Source organism: Ceratotherium simum, chromosome 3 (genome assembly GCF_057802395.1).
Source record: "Ceratotherium simum simum isolate JZ-2026a chromosome 3, ASM5780239v1, whole genome shotgun sequence".
In the NCBI taxonomy this organism is placed as follows: domain Eukaryota; kingdom Metazoa; phylum Chordata; class Mammalia; order Perissodactyla; family Rhinocerotidae; genus Ceratotherium; species Ceratotherium simum.
In genome coordinates, this window is record NC_141902.1 from 67,089,209 (window position 1) to 67,109,388 (window position 20,180).

General features: G+C 56.9%; 2 protein-coding genes across 3 annotated transcripts in view; one reads left to right on the forward strand and one right to left on the reverse strand.

Annotated features, from left to right (window-relative positions):
• The first annotated feature begins 998 nt into the window (after positions 1 to 998).
• Positions 999 to 15,853, forward strand: CLK3 (CDC like kinase 3). Its single transcript, XM_004421812.3, has 13 exons — positions 999 to 1,109; positions 4,794 to 4,945; positions 5,640 to 5,856; positions 7,734 to 7,830; positions 8,106 to 8,172; positions 10,745 to 10,861; positions 11,638 to 11,804; positions 12,994 to 13,088; positions 13,181 to 13,310; positions 13,569 to 13,651; positions 14,230 to 14,309; positions 14,595 to 14,685; positions 15,357 to 15,853. The coding sequence occupies exons 1-13, from the start codon at positions 1,008 to 1,010 to the stop codon at positions 15,531 to 15,533; spliced, it is 1,575 nt and encodes a 524-aa protein (XP_004421869.1). The 5' UTR covers positions 999 to 1,007; the 3' UTR covers positions 15,534 to 15,853.
• Positions 15,854 to 16,233: 380 nt separating this feature from the next.
• The window catches only part of EDC3 (enhancer of mRNA decapping 3), a 58,835-nt gene continuing 54,888 nt past the window's right edge, over positions 16,234 to 20,180 (reverse strand). For both annotated transcript variants that reach the window (XM_087428702.1, XM_004421813.3), the window contains exon 7: positions 16,234 to 18,705. In XM_087428702.1, coding sequence (XP_087284828.1) covers positions 18,371 to 18,705 — 335 coding nt within the window. In that variant the 3' untranslated portion in view covers positions 16,234 to 18,370. The remainder of the gene's footprint in view (positions 18,706 to 20,180) is intronic.

Below are 20,180 nucleotides of genomic sequence, written 5' to 3' on the forward strand. Positions count from 1 at the left end.
GGGGCGGGGCCTGCAGCGATGGCCCGCCCTCCTGCTCCGGCCCCTGCGTGGCGTGGGGGCAATTAGAGGCCGCTCCCGCCGGCTTCGCTGAGGGGACGCCAGCCCCGCCCGGCGGGGCGTGCACGCCCCGAACCGTGAGGTCTCGCGAAGGATTCGGCCAGTTTCCTCATCCGGAAAACGGGGGCCTCGTTATCCCGCCCTGACCGGCGCGGGACAGTCGGTGGGAGGGGTTTTGGTGATCCCACGCTCGCGACCTCGGCGGAAGGGGTCGTCGAGTGACTCGGCGGAGAAATGGCCGAAGGCCTGACGGCGGCTGGGCGCGGAGTTTATTAGCTGAGAACCATTGCTGGCCCGCTGACTGCGGTGCTCAAGGAAAGGGGCCCCCCCTGTAGCCCACACCCCATCCTCCGAGGCCCCGCCGACGGGGCTCTCGGGCATCTTCCCAGACACTGCTCTGCATGCACCTGGAAGCTTGGGCGTGCCGCCATGGCTTTAAAACCCCCCCACACAAGGAGAATAAGGTCTCATTTGCTTCTTTCACGTAACCGGATCATGACCGCCTTCCCGAGCCTCAGGCACAGAGCTCCATCCTCTTTAGCGCCCTCCTGGGCCCCGGCACCGGGCGAGCGTTCAAGGTCTACCGGGTTCTCACCGAGCCGACAGCGAAACAATGCCCTGCCCGCGCGCAGGAAGGGTTGGCGGGCACGGGCGGGGTCGGGGCGGCAGAGCGGGCCAGCCCCCGGCCAGGTCGGGGCTCCACCTTCCGGCTCCTAGCGCCCGCCGGCGGGGGACGGCGCCTCTGTCGCGTCTTTGGGGCCTACGTGCGTCGCGACACGGCGCGGGGCGGGCCGCGGCCTAGGACGTCCCCTCGGCTCTCCCGGAACCAGTCTCCACGACTGCCGCACCGACCGGGGCGGAGAAGGCGGGTCCTCCAGAGCCTTCGAGGCGGGGGCTAGAGCGGCCAGGCCACCGAGGCGGGTCGAGCCGGGGCTGGCGACGGCTGCGTCATGCGGAGGGCGGGGCCGCCACGGGCGGAGGCCGGAGCCGGAAGCGGAAGAGGCGCTCGGAGCTGGGAGTGGGGCCTAGCTGCAGCCGGAGCCTGGGAGACGGTGAGTGTGGGCCCGGGCCCGCGAGGGCGGCGGCGGCGGCGGCGGGGTCTGAGTCGTCGGGGCGGGCGCGCTGGGTGCGGTACCCCGGGCTCCTGGTTCGGTCTTGGCCTCCTCTCGTTCCTTCTCGTCGGCTCAGTTCAGGCCGCGGCCCCGACCTCTCACCCCTGACCCGCCGCTTCTCCCCCGGAGGGCGGTCACCACAGACCCCGACCTCTCGATCCCGCGGTGTGGGAGTCCGAGTCTGAGGGGCCTCTGAGGTCCCTGCAGGGATCCAGTTTCGGCCCTGCACCTGCCCGAGGAAATGGGGTCGGGGTCCTACGCGGGATAGCCTGGAGGGGCCTTCAGACCCCACCCCCCCAACTCCCCTCGAGGCTTGTTCCTCAGACGACTCCTTCCTGCGCGGCCTGGCGTTTGATTCTGGTCCAGGCTGGCCTTCCTCCTGCCCCCCAGGTCTCCCTTTGCTGCCATTGGCGGCGGTTACGGGCCACCGGGCTCTGGGACCCGAGGTGACAGGAAGGGACGCCAGCGAGGGCCGCGGGCTCCCTGCGTGTTTTGTTGTGATGGTGGAGCCGCTCCAGCCCGGGGGAGGGGCCTGGCCAAGCTGACGGTACAAATGCCCCGGCTGCTCTTCGGCCCGAGCGGCCCGGGAGTCTCTGTGCTTTAGTTCCGGGTGTGGGTGCCCTGGTGTGGAGCTGCGGTGGGGATTGCCTGAGCCAGGCCCCCGTCGAGGCGGAGTTGGCGGCCTTCCAGCTTCCCTTCTCCATGCCCTTGAAAAGGAGGAGCGTTTCACCCGGTGGTGGCAGCTTGCAAGGTGGCAGGTTTGAGGTTGCAGTGGTGGGGCAGCGTCAGCCAAAAATAACCATGGGGCGCTGGGGTGGTAGGGATCCGGGAGGGCAGCCGCTGACCTGGCTGGCTGCTCTTCTTGTCAGCCCAGTTCTCTGGCCAGGAACGGCAGATGAGAAGCCAGCTCGGCCTGTGCTCAGAGAAAAGCTGGCATCCTCCGCCTGGTTTCCTTCATATTACCTTTCTCTTCATTGTGCAGAGCAGAGCTCTCTGGAGCATAATTGTGGCCCTTAGCATTTTGAAATAACCCGTTTGCTGTGGTCTCAGAGAATCAGAGATAATTGATGAGAAATGGGCCCTAGGGGCCGGCCCCATGGCGCAAGCAGTTAAGTGCGCGCTCTCCGCTGCGGCGGCCCGGGGTTCGCCGGTTCGGATCCCGGGTGCGCACCCACACACTGCTTGTCAAGCCACGCTGTGGCGGCGTCCTATATAAAGTGGAGGAAGATAGGCACGGATGTTAGCCCAGGGCCAGTCTTCCTCAGGGAAAAAAGAGGAGGATTGGCAGATGTTAGCACAGGGCTGATCTCCTCACAAAAAAAAAAAAAGAAAAAACAAATGGGCCCTAGAGCCCTGGCTGGGAAGATAATGAGGGGCATGTAGTATTTCCAGTGTTTCACTTGCCTAGAATGTGTTAAAGGAGAGGTTATTTTCTTTGATTGCCTTGCGTGTGGTACTTCATAGCTCTCATACTTGTCATCTCCTTTGCCAAGTTGGCTGGGAGGTGGTGGTGTCTCCATTTTCCAGGTATAGTAACCAAGGCCTAGAGTGACTTGTATAAGGTCAGGAGGCCAGTAAGTGGCAGCACTGGGATTTAGTTCAGGGTTTTCTACTTAGAGCCTGCACCCTCACCCCCCCAACCTTGGAAAGGACTTTGGAATCTTTTTAATGTGGTTAACGAAAAGCTGCCTTCAGTACTTCTTGTGGGCCCAGACCTGTGCTAGGCATTTGACCTGAAGGCATGTGCTAGGCATGTACTTAAAGGAGTAACATAATTTAATCTTCACAGAACCCTGTAAGAAATTACTATTCCCTTGTTGCAAGAGGAAGCTGAAGGTCAGAGTAGTCTAATAACTTGCCTAAAGGCACACAGCGAGAAGTGGCAGTGCCAGGATTCAGATTGACATTTATCTAACTCTGAAGACGTCTTCTCTCCACTAATGTCAACATGTGTGGACATAAGATCTTCTAGGTCCCAGGAGGGAGTCTTAGGCCTAGGACTAGACCATGTCCTCCAGCTCTGTCTGTGCAGTCAGGATAGGCAGGGCGTCTGCCCTGGTTACTGGAGCATCTTCCATGTCACTTAGTGAGATGTGAGATAGCACCTTCATTCCATAGCTTGGGCACCTGACCAGGGTCATTGCAGAAAAACAGTGAAACATTAGTCAGCTGAGCATCAAAACAGAAGAGCAGTCTAAGCTCTTGAGGAGTTGCCAGTGATTTTACATAGTATTTGTCTCGAAGGATCACGGGGGCCTGGACTTCCAAGTAGACAGGGGAAGACACGTGCTAATGGGGAAATTGAGGGCAGTGACTTTCTCAGGATCAAGGAGAAGCTCCCAGGGGTTTGGTCAGATATGCCTTGCTGTCATGCTGTTCCAAGGGGAGACGTTGTGCTCTCCTCCTGACAAACCCTTCTCATGAGATGGGGCAGCCTCACTGGGTTTGTCCAAAATGTGCTTGGTCAAGCAAGCCCAGGACTGACTACCACTGGAGGTTGGCAGAGAGGCTGGCCACGATCTCTGGCCCAGCCTTCCCCTGGAGGCAATGTCAGGGTTTTGGCTGTGGGTGGAACAGGGAGCTGGCCTCACATAGCCATCTTTCTCAGCTGGTAGCCGATCCAACCTGGCAATTTCCTGTGGTGGGTGTAAGTCCCTGCTGAACAGGGATAGTGAGGTGGGGCCCTTTTGGCCTGCCTCCCGAGCACAGAAGCCTGCCAGACAGCCAACCCTTTGGCTACTCCTGAGATGGGTGCAGGAGAGGCTACTGGAACAGGGGAGCTAGAAGAAGGGACAGTAGAGGTACTGTCGGATAGAGGTGAGGTGCTGCCTGGCATGGCGCTGCAGTGGTCTGAGAGTGCTAAATGGGCATTGGGCAAGACACTTGGATGCTCTGAGGACCCTGGCATCTTTACTGGTGCTAAGACTGACTGTGGACCAGCAAGGGCTGGACAGACCCCCATGTTTGCTTGGCCATACCCTCAGGTGGGCTAGGGAATGTTTGTGAGACCCTGTGCACCTCTTTCTCCAAGGGCTGGTCTTCTCGTTTCTGCCTGTGGCCCCTCACACTGACTTGTGGTCTTTGCTCCCTTAAGTGGGGTCCAGTTCAAGGCCTCAGCCAGGCAACTTGGCTTCTCAGACTTGAGGGCTTTCCCTGCTTATTCCTGTGTGTTGGCTCCCTGCCAACAGCCCTTTGACTCTGGCCTCTGGCTTGACACAGCAGTCACTTCATAGGCCCCTACAGACAGGCAGGAGGGAATTGAGCGCAGGAGGCTCCCCTTTCTCCTTGGCCTTGGTCTCCTGTGATGGTGCTCACCAGCCCCTCCCTGCCTTCCACCTCAGCACCTGTCCTGACTCGCCCAGTTCCCTGAGTGCTCAGGCCACCAGGCCAGTGATGCTGTGCTGGAGAGGCAGCTGTTTGTTTGTTCACTGGCAGAGAAGGGTGTTACCCATTGTCTTCTGTTTGACCAGTGTGACCTCAGAGTTCTTCTTCACTTCATAAACCCCTGGGAGGGGCTGCCCCCAAACAGAACACTGGGCCTCTTCTTCAGGAGTGCCTAGGCTGCCTGAGCAGCCCTGTGGCTGGCTGCTTGTTTAGCAGGGCTTTCTATTTCTCGTGGCCTAGATGCATCACTGTAAGCGATACCGCTCCCCTGAGCCAGACCCATACCTGAGCTACCGATGGAAGAGGAGGAGGTCTTACAGTCGGGAGCACGAAGGGAGACTGCGATACCCGTCTCGAAGGGAGCCTCCGCCCCGGAGGTCTCGGTCCAGAAGGTGAGAGGGAACTAGGTCAGAAGGAAGAGCTCCTTCCCTCTGCTGGGCTAGGGAGACAGCCTGGGGTCTTGTGCAGCCCCGGGCTCCTTCAGGTGACTGTTGCTTCTGCGGCTGCACCTCCATCACTGCCCTGTCCTCTTTGGGCTCCTTCCTGATCTCACCTGCAATCCCTGGCCTCAGCATTCACTGCCGTCCTTGCCGCCCCTTCTTTCTCTATCGTTGAATCTTCTCCTAACACATTCCCGTTTTCTAGGCTAGCATCTCCCCTGCTAACCTCTGAGCCTGCCTTAGTGGGCATTTGGAACATAACCTCAGCCCTTTCTAGAGGTTGGTCCCTGGTCCTATCTCAGCCCCCAGACCAAAATTACAGTCTCAGCAGACCACAGGGAGCCCTGGGGCGTTGGAACCCTCAGAGCCCCTCCACTGTGCTCGCCTTCCCTTCACCTTCACCATGCTCTGCCTCCTGTGGCGCTGGAGGGATGTTGTCAGTAGCTGTGGTTCTGGAGGTTAGACTTCCCACACATACTCCTCGCTCCCTCTCTTCCCCTAGTCTGGATGCCTCTGCTCCAACAGGCTACCCTTGTGAGCCCTTTGGACAAGGGGCCCCACCACATGCCTCTTGGCTGGTAGCAGAAGCCTGTTTGGTGGGAGGAAGGGCCTGGTTTGACCAGTGTCCCCGTCCCCCTCTTGGCAGCCATGATCGCCTGCCCTACCAGCGGAGATACCGGGAGCGCCGTGACAGTGACACATACCGGTGTGAAGAGCGGAGCCCATCCTTTGGAGAGGACTGCTATGGATCTTCGCGTTCCCATCATCGTCGGCGGTCACGGGAGAGGGAGCCATACCGGACCCGCAAGCATGCCCATCACTGCCACAAACGCCGCACCAGGTCTTGTAGCAGCGCCTCCTCGGTGAGTAGTGGCCGGAGTGTGCTGGCTGGGGCTTAAAGGCCTCATCTCTTTCTCGCCTTCTCTCAGGCTGGCTGGTCTGGGGTGAGTACTGCCAGCCCTGCGCACGCGCATTTGGTGTGCGTGCATGTGTGTGTGTATGTGTTGTCTGGTCCAGATGCAGGGCTGATCAAGGGGCCCAGCTCCTCTATCTTCTGGCCCATTGGCAGTGGCAGCTATAGGGGCTCTGGCTCCGGCGCTGGTTGGCCCCTGGCCTGTCTGTGTCTCCGCACTGCTCCAGGCACAGGCCACGTGGTGCAAGTGGCTGTGGACGCTTCCTAGGGATCCTAATAGGGTTGCTGGTATATGGTCTGGAGCTATATGGCCTGGTCCTTCCCACCCAGAGATTGCCCCCACACGTAGCTGAGTGCTCTGACTGCTGTGAACTGCACCCATCTACCTCTGTAGTCTCATGTCCATACCCTTCCCCAAAGGCCTGGAGGCTGGAGTGCCCACAGGTGGGGGACAGTCTGCCTGTCAGTCAGCTCAGACTGGGAGCTTCCCTTCTGACCTCCAGCCAGGCCCTTTTCAGCCTAGCCTCTTCACATGAGGGGCAGTCAAGGCGAGGGGGACGAGCTGCCCATGTGATGGGGCATGTAAAGAAATGACAGAAAGGCCCACAGCCCCAGGCTTTGTCCAGTTGCAGGCCACATGCCAAGAGCAGGGCCTGGCAGTGTTCCTAGCATGGAAGGTTGTCCAGATCTCTGCTGAGACCAGGAGCCCTCACTGCAATCAGAACCCTGAGAAGGAAAGCCAATTCTGTATCTCCGAGGTTATGTGCCGTCTTCTCTTCTCCTCCCCATCGCTCTTCCGTCCCGCCGGCCGTGAGGAGTAGTGGCGGAACTGGTGGAGGGGGCCAGGCATCGTCTCTGCCTAGCTTTCCTGTGACTTCTTTGAGTGGCCATGGGTTGAGAGTTAACTGCAAGTGCCCAGCATGGCCTGGTGGCCTCTCTGTACACTGCCACACATTGCCACAGGATGGCAGTGCAGGTCTGTGGCTCCGCTTCTCTTTTTGGTGCCCTCTGTTGTCATGAGGCTCAGGATGGGCCTGGTCTGTGAGTAGCATAGGTGTCAAGGCCAGGACAGGAGCTGGCTGTGGGGGTCATCATGGTAGGAGGCCTGGAGGTCGACTGGCCCAGAGGATCCTAGGCTCCTTCCCTGCTCAAGGCTGGTGGCACAAGGGCTGCTGATGGAAGGCTATTTCTGGTGGTGATATCAAGTCTGGCCACGGATGCCGTCTCGGGGGCAGGTGGCAGCTTGGCTCTGAGTGGCAGCTGTCGGGCATGTGCAGGGTTGCACATGCAAACAGGGCAGGCAAGGACAGGCCGGGCATTCTGCAGCTGAAGCCAGAGTGGCCTCTGACCATTCTGGATGATCGGACCCAGGCTGGGCCAGCCACCTTCTTGCGCCGTTCTCACTCCGTCTTTACTCTGGCTGAAGCCGCCATGGGAGGGTCCGGGAGGGGAGACTCGGTGGAGGAGGGAGTCAGGGCTGTGGCTCTCCGCACGGCCTCGGCCCCTCAGCAGCAGAGGCTGGTCATCTTTCTGAGCGTTTGCGGCACCCTTCTCTTAGATAATGTCCGAGTTTTCTTTACATACCTGTAGCTGTTTTTACTTTTCTGTTTTTGAAGTCAGTTTGTGTCTTGACGTGTCCCTTGCAATATCCCTATCGTTATATATGCTGTGTGCCTTATGAAATGCTGGGATCTGGAAAATCCAACCAACCAACCCACCGGCTCCTCACCGTCTCCACCTCTGCCTTTGACTGACACCTCAATCTGTCAATCGGAACCGCCTACCATGCGATTGGTCGGATGGCGTTTCGGGGGGCGGTGCATGCAGAGAAGCCAACAGAGCAGTAAGCGCAGCAGCCGGAGTGTGGAAGATGACAAGGAGGGCCACCTGGTGTGCCGGATCGGCGATTGGCTCCAAGAGCGATGTACAGCCACCTTTCGTAAAACTTTACCTCTCTACTTTCTACCCCCCTTGTTACATGAGACCTCTCCTGCCTGGAGGGGCCTCTAGTGCGCGTGGCGCCTTAGCGGGGCCACCAGTAATTGCCTGAATGACACAGACACTAGCAACTTCTGTTTTTAAGAGTGTAGCAGTGAGAGAGCAACCTTTTGTTTTTGAGAATTTGAATGCTGTGAACTTGCAGGAGCTGCCGACCCTCTGCCCTCCAGACCCTCACGCCCTGCTTCTTTTCTCTCCTAGATGAGATCGTGGGGAACCTGGGCGAAGGCACCTTTGGCAAGGTGGTGGAGTGCCTAGACCATGCCAGGTGAGCCATCTTCCTGGGAAGAGCTAGCCTGAGGTTCTTGAAGGTGGTGGCTGTCAGAGCTTAACCTTTTTCTTTTTGATAGATAGCACCAAAGCAGGGTTCTGATCTGCACATGTAGGGGTTTTCTTGATCCCCTGAAATGGGAGAGACTTCCTGGGTTTCCACAGGGATGTGGCATCCCTGCCCAAAAACTGCTCATCAGTGAATGGTGCTGCCCCCAGTTCCCCACTTCCCCAGGGCTGTGGTGGTGGATATCAGAACAGGGCCAAGGCCCTGGCTCCTCCGTGGTCTGGCTCTGCTTCCTGTGATCTCCTTTAGGGTCTGGACCTGGCAGGGGGTTGAGAGTACTGCTGAGTGCAGCCCAAGCATGAGCCCCCACCCTCTGGAGGTCTGCCTGAGAGGCTGTGCAGTTGAGAGAAACAAGACCCTGGGCTGGGGCTGGCCCCATGGTGTAGCGGTTAAGTGCACGCGCTCCGCTGCTGGGGCCCGGGTTTGGAACCCCAGGCGCGCACTGAGGCAATGCTTGTCAGGCCATGCTGTGGCGGCATCCCATATAAAGTGGAGGAAGATAGGCACAGATGCTAGCCCAGGGCCAGTCTTCCTCAGCAAAAAAAAGAGGAGGATTGGCATGGATGTTAGCTCAGGGTTGATCTTCCTCCAAAAAAAAAAAAAAAGACCCTGGGCTTTCTCGCCAAGCAGGCTGCTGCCTTCTGCAGTGTGGCTGGGGTTTAGTGTGGGCCCCCCTGAGTGTGTTCAAGTAGAGCAGGGTACACGTGTGTGTTGGGGTGCTGCTGGGGCACTTGGCTCCCTTCCAGGCTGAACAGTGAAACGCTTTTGTCCCCTCACCATTCCTCAAGATTGGAACCCTTGCCTCCTCCACCTTAGGCTGGGAGGCTACCTCCTGGGAGCCTACTGCCTCCCTGCCTTAATGGCCCTCTCATTGGTTTGGCACTTTAGCTACAAAGTGCTTGTGTCCTCGCTGTCTCATTTGAGCCACGTGCCACCCATACGTGACCCTTTCACTATTATAGAGATGGAAGAAACATGCTCAGGGTTTGCCCATATCCCCCAGCTGTTGAATGCTGGAGCTGGGGACTGCGGTACTACAGTGGCCCACCTTCAGAGGGGTGCTTGGGAAGGACAGATAAACCCAGCAGTGCAGCCAGCCCTGTGGCCCCAAGATAAGGTAGTGATGGTGACTGAGAGGAAGCCTCGCTGGGCTCCAGTTCACATTAAACACCCCTTGGACCCAATGTGACCCAAGAGGTTAGGGCTGGGACCACTTGGCATAGGGACATGTGGATTTTACCGTGACCAGAGAGAGAGAGGTGGCAGATCTGAGAGCTGTGACACATGGGGGCAGCTAAGCTCTCTGGGCTGTGCCACTGGAGGGCAAGTGAGCCTCTGAAGTCACTAAGGGGCAGATACAGGGCTTGGGACCTTTAGGGGGTCCAAAGGGAGTTGATCAGTGGGGTTATTGTGAGGAGGCAGAATTTAGCTCAGCAAAAGGGAGGGCCTTATCCTCGGAGCCATCCAACCCTGGCGGTGGAAGTGAGGAGCTCCCTGTGTTGGGGGTCCGAGTGCCATTGGAGGATGCTGTTCTAGGAGGAGGCTGGAGTGGGTCGCCTTTCCTCTGAGGTCCTTTCCTGCCCTGAAAATCTGGGAAAATGGGATAGGGAAAGAAAAGCAGGGTATTCCCTAGAAGATGCCTCTGCTCTGGGGCCTGTGAGCCTTGTCTTAGGCACCCAGGCCAGTCTCAGAGGCCACACCCTTGCCAGCCAGGGCTGTCTCATTCCACTTCCCCACCAGGCATCTGAACTCTGGCTGCCCCTTCCTGACAGCCATTGGGCCTGGCAGTCAAACCTCAGCAGCTTTCCTTCTCAGCTGGCATCCTGCAAGTGGCCTAGGGGGTGGGAAGTGCAGAGCAGGAATTGTTAAAATTCTCACTGGACACTGAACAAGGGTTCCTGGCACTCACTGGTCTCTCATAAATGCCGTGGCTGGTAGGCAGATGGGGCCGCAGGGGGTGTGGTTAAGGGAGCAGCCCTGGGCCTCCCAGTGCGAGGACCCTACTGCTGGCACCCTTACCTTCTTGCCAGGCCTTCACTCCATCTTGGAACCCCTACCCCAGGGGGAACCCTTTGCTTAGACTGCAGATGTGCTCAGGAAGGTCAAGAGGATTCTGGGTGGGATGGCCTTGCCAGGGTCTAGGCTGACTGGCCTACAGGTTGGATTACTGAGTGAGCTCTGGGGCTGGTGCTGATCAGCAGGATGGGCCTCTACTCCTCTGCCCACTCTCCCCTGGGAGCTGGCAGTGTCTGAGATCATAAAAGCCTAAGGATGGCATGGATGCCAAGAGTGTTAACTCACAGATGCCAAGGGAGCTTGCTGTTAGGAGGGTGGAGGTCGGTGTTGCATGGGGCAGGTTAGGCATCAAGTATCTGCTCTCTTCAGGGCAGGCCCTGTTCCTGGAGTCCTGAGTGGTGGTTGCAGGGAGTTGCTGGGTTGAGGAAGGGGGGGGAAGGGCTGGGCAGCTTCTCATGAGAACCTTTGCTTCCTTCCCCGGTCCCAGAGGGAAGTCTCAGGTTGCTCTGAAGATCATCCGCAACGTGGGCAAGTACCGGGAGGCCGCCCGGCTAGAAATCAATGTTCTCAAAAAAATCAAGGAGAAGGACAAAGAGAACAAGTTGTGAGTGTTGACAAAGAATGTGAGGGAAGCTTTCAATGGGGACAGTGTCCACTCCAGCCCCAACTGCCTGGAGCCCCTGGGGTGTCGTCTCACCTGGCTGGCACCATGCCTTCTCTCTACACCCAGAGCCATGGGTTTGGCAAGTCAGTCTTGGTGGAAGGAGCCTTTGGATTTCAGTCTAGGCCCCACTTCAACTGGCTCTGTGTTCTGAGGGAGGCCTCCCAGCACTGCATTTGTGAATTGGTGGCCTCACTGGGTTGTGGGGGGCATTAGACAAGATATAAACCTGAAGCTGTTTGAGGCTCTCGCGTAGTCAGAGACATCCAAAGGAGAGCTGCCTTTGGCACACAGACACTGAGCATTTCCTCTCCTGCAAGCACGGTGCTGAGCCCCGCAGACCCTCAGGAAGCTCAGCTGAGGGAGTTGAAAAAAGCAGTGCTAGTCCTGTGGAGTGTACTGGCATTATTCCTTCTCTTTCCCTGAGATGCCAGGACCATGCCATATCGTAAACAGGTGAGGCAGGAGACCTCAGAGCAGAATGACCCCCGCTCCTCCCAGCAGGAAGTTCAGTCCTTGCTCCGAGCTGCTCTGTGACAGCTGGTGCGGAGATGTGCTCTTGCTCTGTTAACTGGTTCTCTTTCTTCACGTGTATCTGCATCCTGGTGTGCGACCCAGTGGCCTGGGAGGGAGTGGGGACTGGTTTCATCTGAGGGAGGGGGTGGGGCAGCCAGCCCCCACAGCGCAGAGCCTGAGTCCCACCCATCCTTCTCCCCCAGCCTGTGCGTCTTGATGTCTGACTGGTTCAACTTCCATGGTCACATGTGCATCGCCTTTGAGCTCCTGGGCAAGAACACCTTTGAGTTCCTGAAGGAGAATAACTTCCAGCCTTACCCCCTACCACATGTCCGGCACATGGCATACCAGCTCTGCCATGCCCTTAGATGTAAGTGTCCACTCTTAGATGGAGCAGTGGGCGGCCACGTACCTGCAGCAAAGTCACCTGGTAGTCTCGCTCTCCCCAATTCCCTCCAGCACATTGCTTACCATTCTGCTGGGCCTGAGACACACAAGGGCCCCTTTGGCTGAAAGGCCTTCAGGTAGGAATCGGTGATGGAGAGGTTGTAGTTCCCTCCAGAGGCCTCCTGAGCCACCCTCTGCCCCCAGGCACTCAGGAAGAAAAAAGGAAAGAGCTGCTCTAGACTTAGCCCCGCTGCCAACCCCACTCCCACCTTCCTGCATAGGAGGAAAAGGTCGAAGGTCCTGCCCACACAGACACCCTCTGTCTAATCATCACTTCTCATCTGTCTGCCAGCCTTTAAGAGCATATTTGGTGGTGCCTGTGCTCAGCACTGCAGGATTTGCAGTGGTTGGAGCAGGACAGAAAGGCTTCTTGGAGAGGAGGTAGATAGACCTAGAGCTGGACTGTGCAGGGTGTGCATACATGGTCAGGGAAGAGCATTCAAGCAAGGTGGGCAGCTGAGTGACAGCCCAGAGCCTGGCATGTGCTGAAACTCACTGGTGAAGAGAGGGCCCATGTTAGGGAGAAGTGGGCCACACTGTGGTGAGGGTCTTGAGTGCCAGATGGGAGCCTGAAGCCCGAAGTGGTAAATGGCAGGGCACCACCGTCAGTGGGACAGGGGCTGGAGGGAAAAGGCAGACTTCCCTGCTCAGGGCTAAGGATGAAGCAAGGCAGGGCCAGCTTCACGGGTTGTGCTTCATGGGTGGCCCTGTGCTTGGTTTAATGCTCTGTTGCCACCATCTTGACCTTCTTAATCGTTTTTGAATAAGGAGCCCCACAAATTATGTAGTTGGTGCTGGGGAGAGAGAACCATCTCAAGGTTGATGCTGCAGCTTTGCTGGGAGACAGGCTCAGGAGGCCTGGCCCCTGCAGGGGAGGGAAAAATGGAATGGAAAAAGTCCCCTTCACCCCCTCTTCTAAAGTGTCAGAACCCTTCAAGGCCCCAAGCACAGGCAGAGTTCAGTCTGCTTCCTTGGCCCCCTGCTGTTAGGGGTGTGAGGGGCTCTGGCAGGCTGACTTTGGCAGCAGGGATCTGGCCTAGAGCTGGCAGGAGGGCCAGAGGGGAAGCCCAGGTTCTCAGTGTCTGCCTTGCTCCTCTTCCCCACTTCCCCAGTTCTACACGAGAACCAACTGACCCACACAGACTTGAAGCCAGAGAACATCCTCTTTGTGAATTCCGAATTTGAAACTCTCTACAATGAGCACAAGGTATTGGTGGGGGAGAGGACAAGGCCCTGCTCCAGGGGTGGGTTACCCACTGGGACAGACTCCTGACCTGGCTCACTTGCCTTGCTTTTCAGAGCTGTGAGGAGAAGTCGGTGAAGAACACCAGCATCCGAGTGGCTGACTTTGGCAGTGCCACTTTTGACCATGAGCATCACACAACCATTGTGGCCACCCGTCACTATCGCCCGCCTGAGGTGATCCTTGGTGAGTGACTGTATAGCCCCCAGCCCCAATAAAGTGTGCAGTTGTTGGGAGGGTATGAACAGAGGCCTTGATGTGCCTGTCTGTCACCCAGGGTCAGTGTCATGAGTCACTGTGGTGGCTGACTTGGCCTTACCGAGAAAGGGACTTCTACTGGGACTTGGGCAAGAGTCCTGCCAGCCGGTATGGTAGCTGTTCTGTGACCTCTAGGCTGGGAACACAGGGCTGGATCTCACAGCCTCTCCCCATCTTGGCTTTCAGAGCTGGGCTGGGCGCAGCCCTGCGACGTCTGGAGCATTGGCTGCATTCTCTTCGAGTACTACCGGGGCTTCACACTTTTCCAGGTAGGCCTCCCCAACATGGCTCCACTACCCTGAGCACTGCTACTCTGACAGGCTCAGCGGCCTGGTATGGGAAGCCCTTCCACCCTTACCAGTCAGCATGTTGTGAGATTCAGACTCCTGAGGGTTGTAGATGCTCAGGGGAAGGAATGTCAGGGTAGCTGGAGCACTCAGGGAATCGCGCTGGGCCATCAAGGATGGAAGATTGGGGCGAGAGGAGTGAGCATTATAGGCAAGGGGCACAGCATGAGTGAGGGCATGGAGATGGGCTGGGGCGGGGCACGTTCTGGGGAGAGTGAGTAACGTAAACAGAGAGAGGTGTGCAGTCATGGATGAGTCCACCTGAGGTGCCAGGGAGTGTGAGCCCGACCCTGACCCTAAGATAATAGGCTGGCCTTGTTCCTTGCCCCAGGCTGGTGGACGGCCACCAGGTCAGAGAGGCTGAGCGTGCTATTCCATTGGTGGGTTTGCATCTCCCAAGGGTAGGGAGGGCACTTGCCCATCTTTTTTGCCCCTTACCCTCCCTGAGGAGGCCGAGACTGGTACTGACCCCTGCTTGCTCTATCCCTGACCTTCCATAGACGCACGAAAACCGAGAGCATTTGGTGATGATGGAGAAAATCCTAGGGCCCATCCCATCACACATGATCCACCGTACCAGGTAAGGAGCCCTGGTAGCTCCCTCAGGGGGACCGAGGGGTCTTTCCCATCTCGGCTGTGGGTCAAGAAGCTACTCGATAGTCTTTGCAGGACATCCCAGGGATCCTGCTGGCTCATAGCAGCCTTCCACGTACACCTCTCTGAGGGACTGGCAAACCTGTTGCCCAGACTTTACTGCCCTGCTAGGTCAGGCCAGGACCCCCTGCCTGGCTTTGCTGCCATTCCCTAGGCTGCCACTGTCTTCCCCACCCCCACCCAAGATTTGTTCCCCTCCCTTCATTTTCAGGAAGCAGAAATATTTCTACAAAGGGGGCCTGGTTTGGGATGAGAACAGCTCTGACGGCCGGTATGTGAAAGAGAACTGCAAACCTCTGAAGGTCAGTTTCTGGCTTCCCCCAGCTCACCTCATGCCAAGGAGACCCCAGGCACTGGGCAGACATACAGCAGAAAGAAAGGCCAGGCAGCTAAAGGCTGCCTCCTCGCTCCAGCTCTATGGGAGGCTGCACCCAAGGCTGCTGGGTGCTGGCAATGGGGCTTCTTAGAGACTGCCCCAAAGGGGCCCTTAGCCCTACCCCTTCCCCGCAGGGTGGCTATGAATATAATTGGGGAACACCAGAAGAGCCAGATGTCAGACACCCTGCTGCTTCCTGCCCCCACTCCTCTCTCTGTTTTGGGAAGAACTAGGCAGGACTGAAGAGGGGGAGGGAAGACCTAGACATGGCCAGGAAGCCTCTGTCAACTGCATTTGGTGCTCGGACGAGTGAATTTTGCAGAGGTGATTTCTACCCACCTGTCAGGACTTTGCATGTGGGGGCAGAGGTACCAAGTCAGCAAGACACCCAATAGCCTGACAAGTTCAGAGCAAAACGCTATACACAGGCGTGAAAGGAAAGGAGCTGCTCATTGTCCAGGAGGGCAGAAGTAGTCCTTCAGGGAGGCATCACTGTCTCCTCGACCCAGTGCAGCAAGGCTTCCTAGAGGAAAGGGGACCTGCTGTGGCTTCCCAGGACCCTGCCATCACACTGAGGCACCTTCTGTCCCTGAGCAGAGTTACATGCTCCAAGACTCTCTGGAGCACGTGCAGCTGTTTGACCTGATGAGGAGGATGTTAGAATTTGACCCTGCCCAGCGCATCACACTGGCGGAGGCCCTGCTGCATCCCTTCTTTGCTGGCCTGACCCCTGAGGAGCGGTCCTTCCACACCAGCCGAAACCCAAGCAGATGACAGGTGCAGGCCACTGCACCAGGAGAGGGAGAACGGGACTGGGCTGCCCAGCCCCATTTTCTCTAACCTCTACCGCCAGGCCCCAGGGCCAGAGCCACCCAATGAACAGTGCAATGTGAAGGAAGGCGGGAGCCTGCAGGGGAGGAGACGTGATGCCCATCAGCCAGAAAGCACAGATTTGACCCAAGCTATTTATATGTTGTAAAGTTATAATAAAGTGTTTCTTACTGTTTGTAACCCCTGGTACCAGTGTGTCCATCTCCAGGCTCCTTGCCTTCTCCCTTCCCTACCTTACGAATAAAGTCTTTCTTAGCAGTTCAGTTTGTGGAGAGCTAAGTGTGAAGTGGGCCAGGCACAGAAGGGTTAGCGAAGCTGGGGTGTCCTGGGCCCAGAAGTGAGGCAGCAGGCCTGCTGGACAGTCCTAGAAGGCACCTTGACATGCACCTGCTTCCCGGCTGGCCTCTGTACCTCTCCACTCCAAGGAATCTGAGGGAGGGAAATGGCCCACTGCAGTTAGTTAGCCAGGCAGCATCTGGTTTTACCTATCCTTCCAGTCCTGTCACTGGCTGGGACTTCAGGCTGTACATGCCCAACAACTACGGTTTACCGAAGGCTGTCAAGCGTGAGACAAGGCAGGCTCCTAGGGCTGGGGTGGCAGTACCTCGCTGCAGCATGCAGAGCAATTCACAGAGCACAGGACTCCATCATTCAGCTTTATTTTAGTGCTGGTTTTTGGTTCCCCAAGAGCTGCATTAGTGATAGGCTTGACCACCCGATTGGGGCCCCTTAGGGACTGGGCACTGCGAGCAGGATGCCTCTGAAAAGAGCTGAAGATAGAGGAATCATGCCTATCTTGAATACCACTGGGGAAGGCCCAGGCTGAGAGCAAGGAGAGGCTCCAGTGCCACCTGGGGAGAGAAGAGGAAGAGGCTTGGGCACAAACTCCCAGTGGCCTCTCAACAAGGCCTTTACCCCCAGGGCCACTGTGGCTTACTGGGGCAAGCAGAGTCTTCTGGGCCAGGGTTCTAGCTTGTTTTCCATTGTACCCAATCGGGGCCTAACTGCATTAACAGGCAGCCAGAACCTGTTGAATGGTTGCTTACTAAAATGCCTGTAATCCAGCACTGTTCCTCAGATTACGGCCCTTCCGCTAAACAGAGGGCCCCATCTTGGAAGCTGCTTGGCCCTGAGAGTGAGCAGAGGCTCAGGGAGGATACACAGCACAGGCTCAGTCTCTGGCCTCCTCCCACTGCTGGAGACAATTGAACATTTGAGGGAGGATGGGAGGAAAGAAGGGACCAGCCCTCTCTGCCCTGCCTCATCTGCTCCTGGCTATGCTCCTATAAGAAAAGTGATAAGCAACCTGAAACCCATGGTACTAGGGCCTACCCTGTGTCCACAATCCTTGGTGAGCCCTCCCACTCACCCCCTTAAATCAGAGTGGGTGGGCACAGAGCAGAAGAAAGCCTGAAGTCCTGAAAAAGGCTTCAAAGTATAAGCCTTTTGCAAGGGCCCCTGCCAGGGACTCCAGGGCATGGCTCCTGTTCCACCAGCCTCTAGGGCCTAAGCCTGTGAAGTCTGGGGGCTTAGTGCCTTAGGATCTGAGCAGCAGTGTGTTCCTATGGCTGAGCTCCACTAGCCAGCTCATCTAGAACTAGCCTCATTTTGGCATCTTTGAGACAGGGTGCTGGCCCCAAGCCTACTCATCTAGAATGGACAACCATAAAGGGTTCAAAGCCCAGACACTGTAAGAGCTGGGGTAGAGCCCACACAGGGAAGGGACATGCACTCTGCTCTGGGATGACAGCTGCAGAGGACCATTTCAAGCAAAGGGCAGAGGGGGCAGAAGAGAGTAGGGGTATGTACGTGCAGGCAAGGTGGGGGGGGAGTGGTGGCCTAGGACAGAAGCACCAGGGAGCCTCTTCTGGCTCAGCACCAGGCTCCCCCAGGGGCCTCCCCAATACTGAACATTAAAGCTGCACCCTGAGGGGTCTGGCCCCAGACTAGGTGAAGGCTCAGCCCCCAGCTAGAGGGGGTAAGGGGTTTTGGGGGCACTGCTGGCAAGATGGGCACTGTGGTTCTACAGTAACATAACCTTACACTTGTGCTGAAGACAACAGAAAAACAGTATAAAATCCCAATACAGTAAAACCATCCTGATGCCACCCCCCCTTCCCTGCCTCTCAGAGTGATGGAGTGGACAGGAGGAAGGAAGGACCCTTGAAAAAAATCCCAGCATAATACTTGGATTAGCTCAGGAGAAAAGGTCAAAAGCCCTCAAATCAACTTGTGGGCCTCAGGGAAGGCCTCCTCACAGTCCTCAAAATGAATGGGGAGTGCAAGTCTGCCCTCTAGTGGACAGCTGCGGCACAGCCGGTTCTACATGATCAGAGGAAGGGCTGCCAGCTAGGGGAGTAGGGGAGACAAAGCCACAAGCTCTAAAAAGAGCAAGTATAGGGCCCCAGTCAGGACCTGCCCCACCCCGCAAGGCCCTTGCCCAGGCCCAGTGGCTGTAAACCTAAAACACAGTCTGAGAGCTGCCTATGTCTGTAAACAAAGCCCCCACCTGGCCATGCAGGGGGCCGAGTGTAGAGATGCCTGGAGCCACTGTGCACTCAGCCTGGCACCTACCTGCACACCCAGTGAGAAAGCCTTCCCTGGCTAAGGGCAGGTGACAGGTCAGTTTTAAATATGATCTGTTCTCTCACAGAAGAAACAAACCCAAACGAAAAAATTTAACATCAAGGTCCATGAAGCTTCACATCCTTAAGGCGTTCGTTGTCAAGTTGTGTCAGAAGCAGCAGGGGACTGCAGGGTCCAGCCTGCCTTGAGCCCCTCTAGGCAGAGTGCAGTGGGATGACAAACTTGCAGCCAAAGGGTGAGTGGTAGTTGATGCCCACCTCCTGGAACACCTGCTGGGGAATGCCAATGTCACACAAATAGACGCGGCCTGCGTGCTCTCCCAGCGGCAGAGGCAAGCCCAGAGCCAGTGACCACTTGGCATCGATGCCCTGTTCAACTTCATGCACAGGAGGGTCTATGCTGAGCACTGGTGCCCGGTTCTGGTTGGCCCAGGCCACGGCTGCCTTGTACCAGGGCTGATCCCGCAGGAAGGCGTTCTCGGGGCAATCCAGGCAGTTGATCACCAGGTCCACAGGGCTAGTGGGCAGATCTGCAGGTGGAAAGAATGCCATCTGAAAATCCCTATGAGCAGAGAGCAGCCCAGGCTGAGACTAGAGCCCAGGTGGCCCCAAGTGTGTTTAGTTCAGACGTGACTCCGATGCCTCTCCATAGGCCAGCCTTCTGAAGACTGGGCCAGGACTCACGCCCCGAGAGTTCCAAGGCCTGGTTGGGCTGGGTGCTAGAGACCAAGGGCATGTCAGCCCAATGGACCACTGTCCTCATGGAGCTTCCAGGCTGAAGCACTGTCCTGCTGGGTGTGCAGAGCTTCTCAGGGCACAAGGTCCTTGTGTCCTTTACATATCCGATTAACTCCCTGGGTACATTATGAGCTCTGGGAAGGCGGAGTCTGCTGCCAAGTCAGCCCTCACAGGGAGGCCCTGCCCAGGGCCCAGAAGAAATGGGCTGCCATTTGCTGACTGGCCCAAGCAGTGTGAGCAGGGAAGAGCATGTTCACTTACTCTACTCCAGGCTGGCCTACTCACTCTGCTCAAGCCCACCTGGTCTCACCGGCCGCTCTACTATCCCATGGGAATGGGTCCTCCTTGCAGCCCAACCTTAAGAATGGGGAGGGAACCTATCACTTTTCCCAGGCATTTAAAAAGGCTTCTCTGGGGGTCATGGTGGTTAAGTTCGGCACGCTCTGCTTCAGACACCCGGGGCCGCAGGTTCGGATCCTGGGTGTGGACCTACACCACTCATCAGCCATGCTGAGGAGGTGACTCACATTCAAAGTGAGGAAGACTGGCACGGATGTCAGCTCAGGGCTAATCTTCCTCAAGCATAAAAGAGGAAGATTGACAACAGATGTTAGCTAAGGGCGAATCTTCCTTACCAAAAAAAAAAAAAAAAAAAAAGAGGCTTCTCTGCTCTAACCAGGCCTCTGGGACAGTATAAGAACAGATTTTTCAACAAGTACATAAGTCTTGACCAGCCTAAGAGAACTGACAGGAACAGAAATCAGACCAAACTCAAGGGTCGGCATCGTCAGACTTGCATCCTGGAGCAGGTGAGATAAGAAGCCTTTTGGGCGGCCAGAGGAAGAACCGCCTGGAACCCACACCAGGCCCCCTTCCCAGCTCGCAGCCTAAAATAATGATATTTCTCAATTAGAGACTCACAGCTTCCTTACTCAGAACAAGCCACCAAGGGGGGATCCCCGCGGGCCACGAGGCTCTCAAGAGTGAGAGTGGCGTCTTATCTTCTGTGTGCCTACAGGAGCCTGGCCTGAGAGGAGACTGAGGTTCTGGCCCTGGCTCTAGCCCCAACTTGCCATCTGACTGCTGGCAAGACCCTTTCTTTGGGCCGTATTTGCTCTCTCCAATTCTCCCCCATTTTCACTTAAACTCACTCCAATCAGACGTTGCCCCCACCACTCCACTTGAAACTGCTCTTGTCAAGATCATCAGAGGCTTCCGCACTGCTAAACCCAGAGGCCGATTCTTAATCTTCATTTGAACTTAACCT

Coding starts and splice junctions, on each gene's coding strand:
- CLK3 (XM_004421812.3), top strand. CDS start 1,008: ATGCGGAGGGCGGGGCCGCCACGGGCGGAGGCCGGAGCCGGAAGCGGA. Junction 5,857..7,733: donor CTTGTAGCAGCGCCTCCTCG/GTGAGTAGTGGC, acceptor CGGTGCATGCAG/AGAAGCCAACAGAGCAGTAA. Junction 8,173..10,744: donor GAGTGCCTAGACCATGCCAG/GTGAGCCATCTT, acceptor CCCCGGTCCCAG/AGGGAAGTCTCAGGTTGCTC.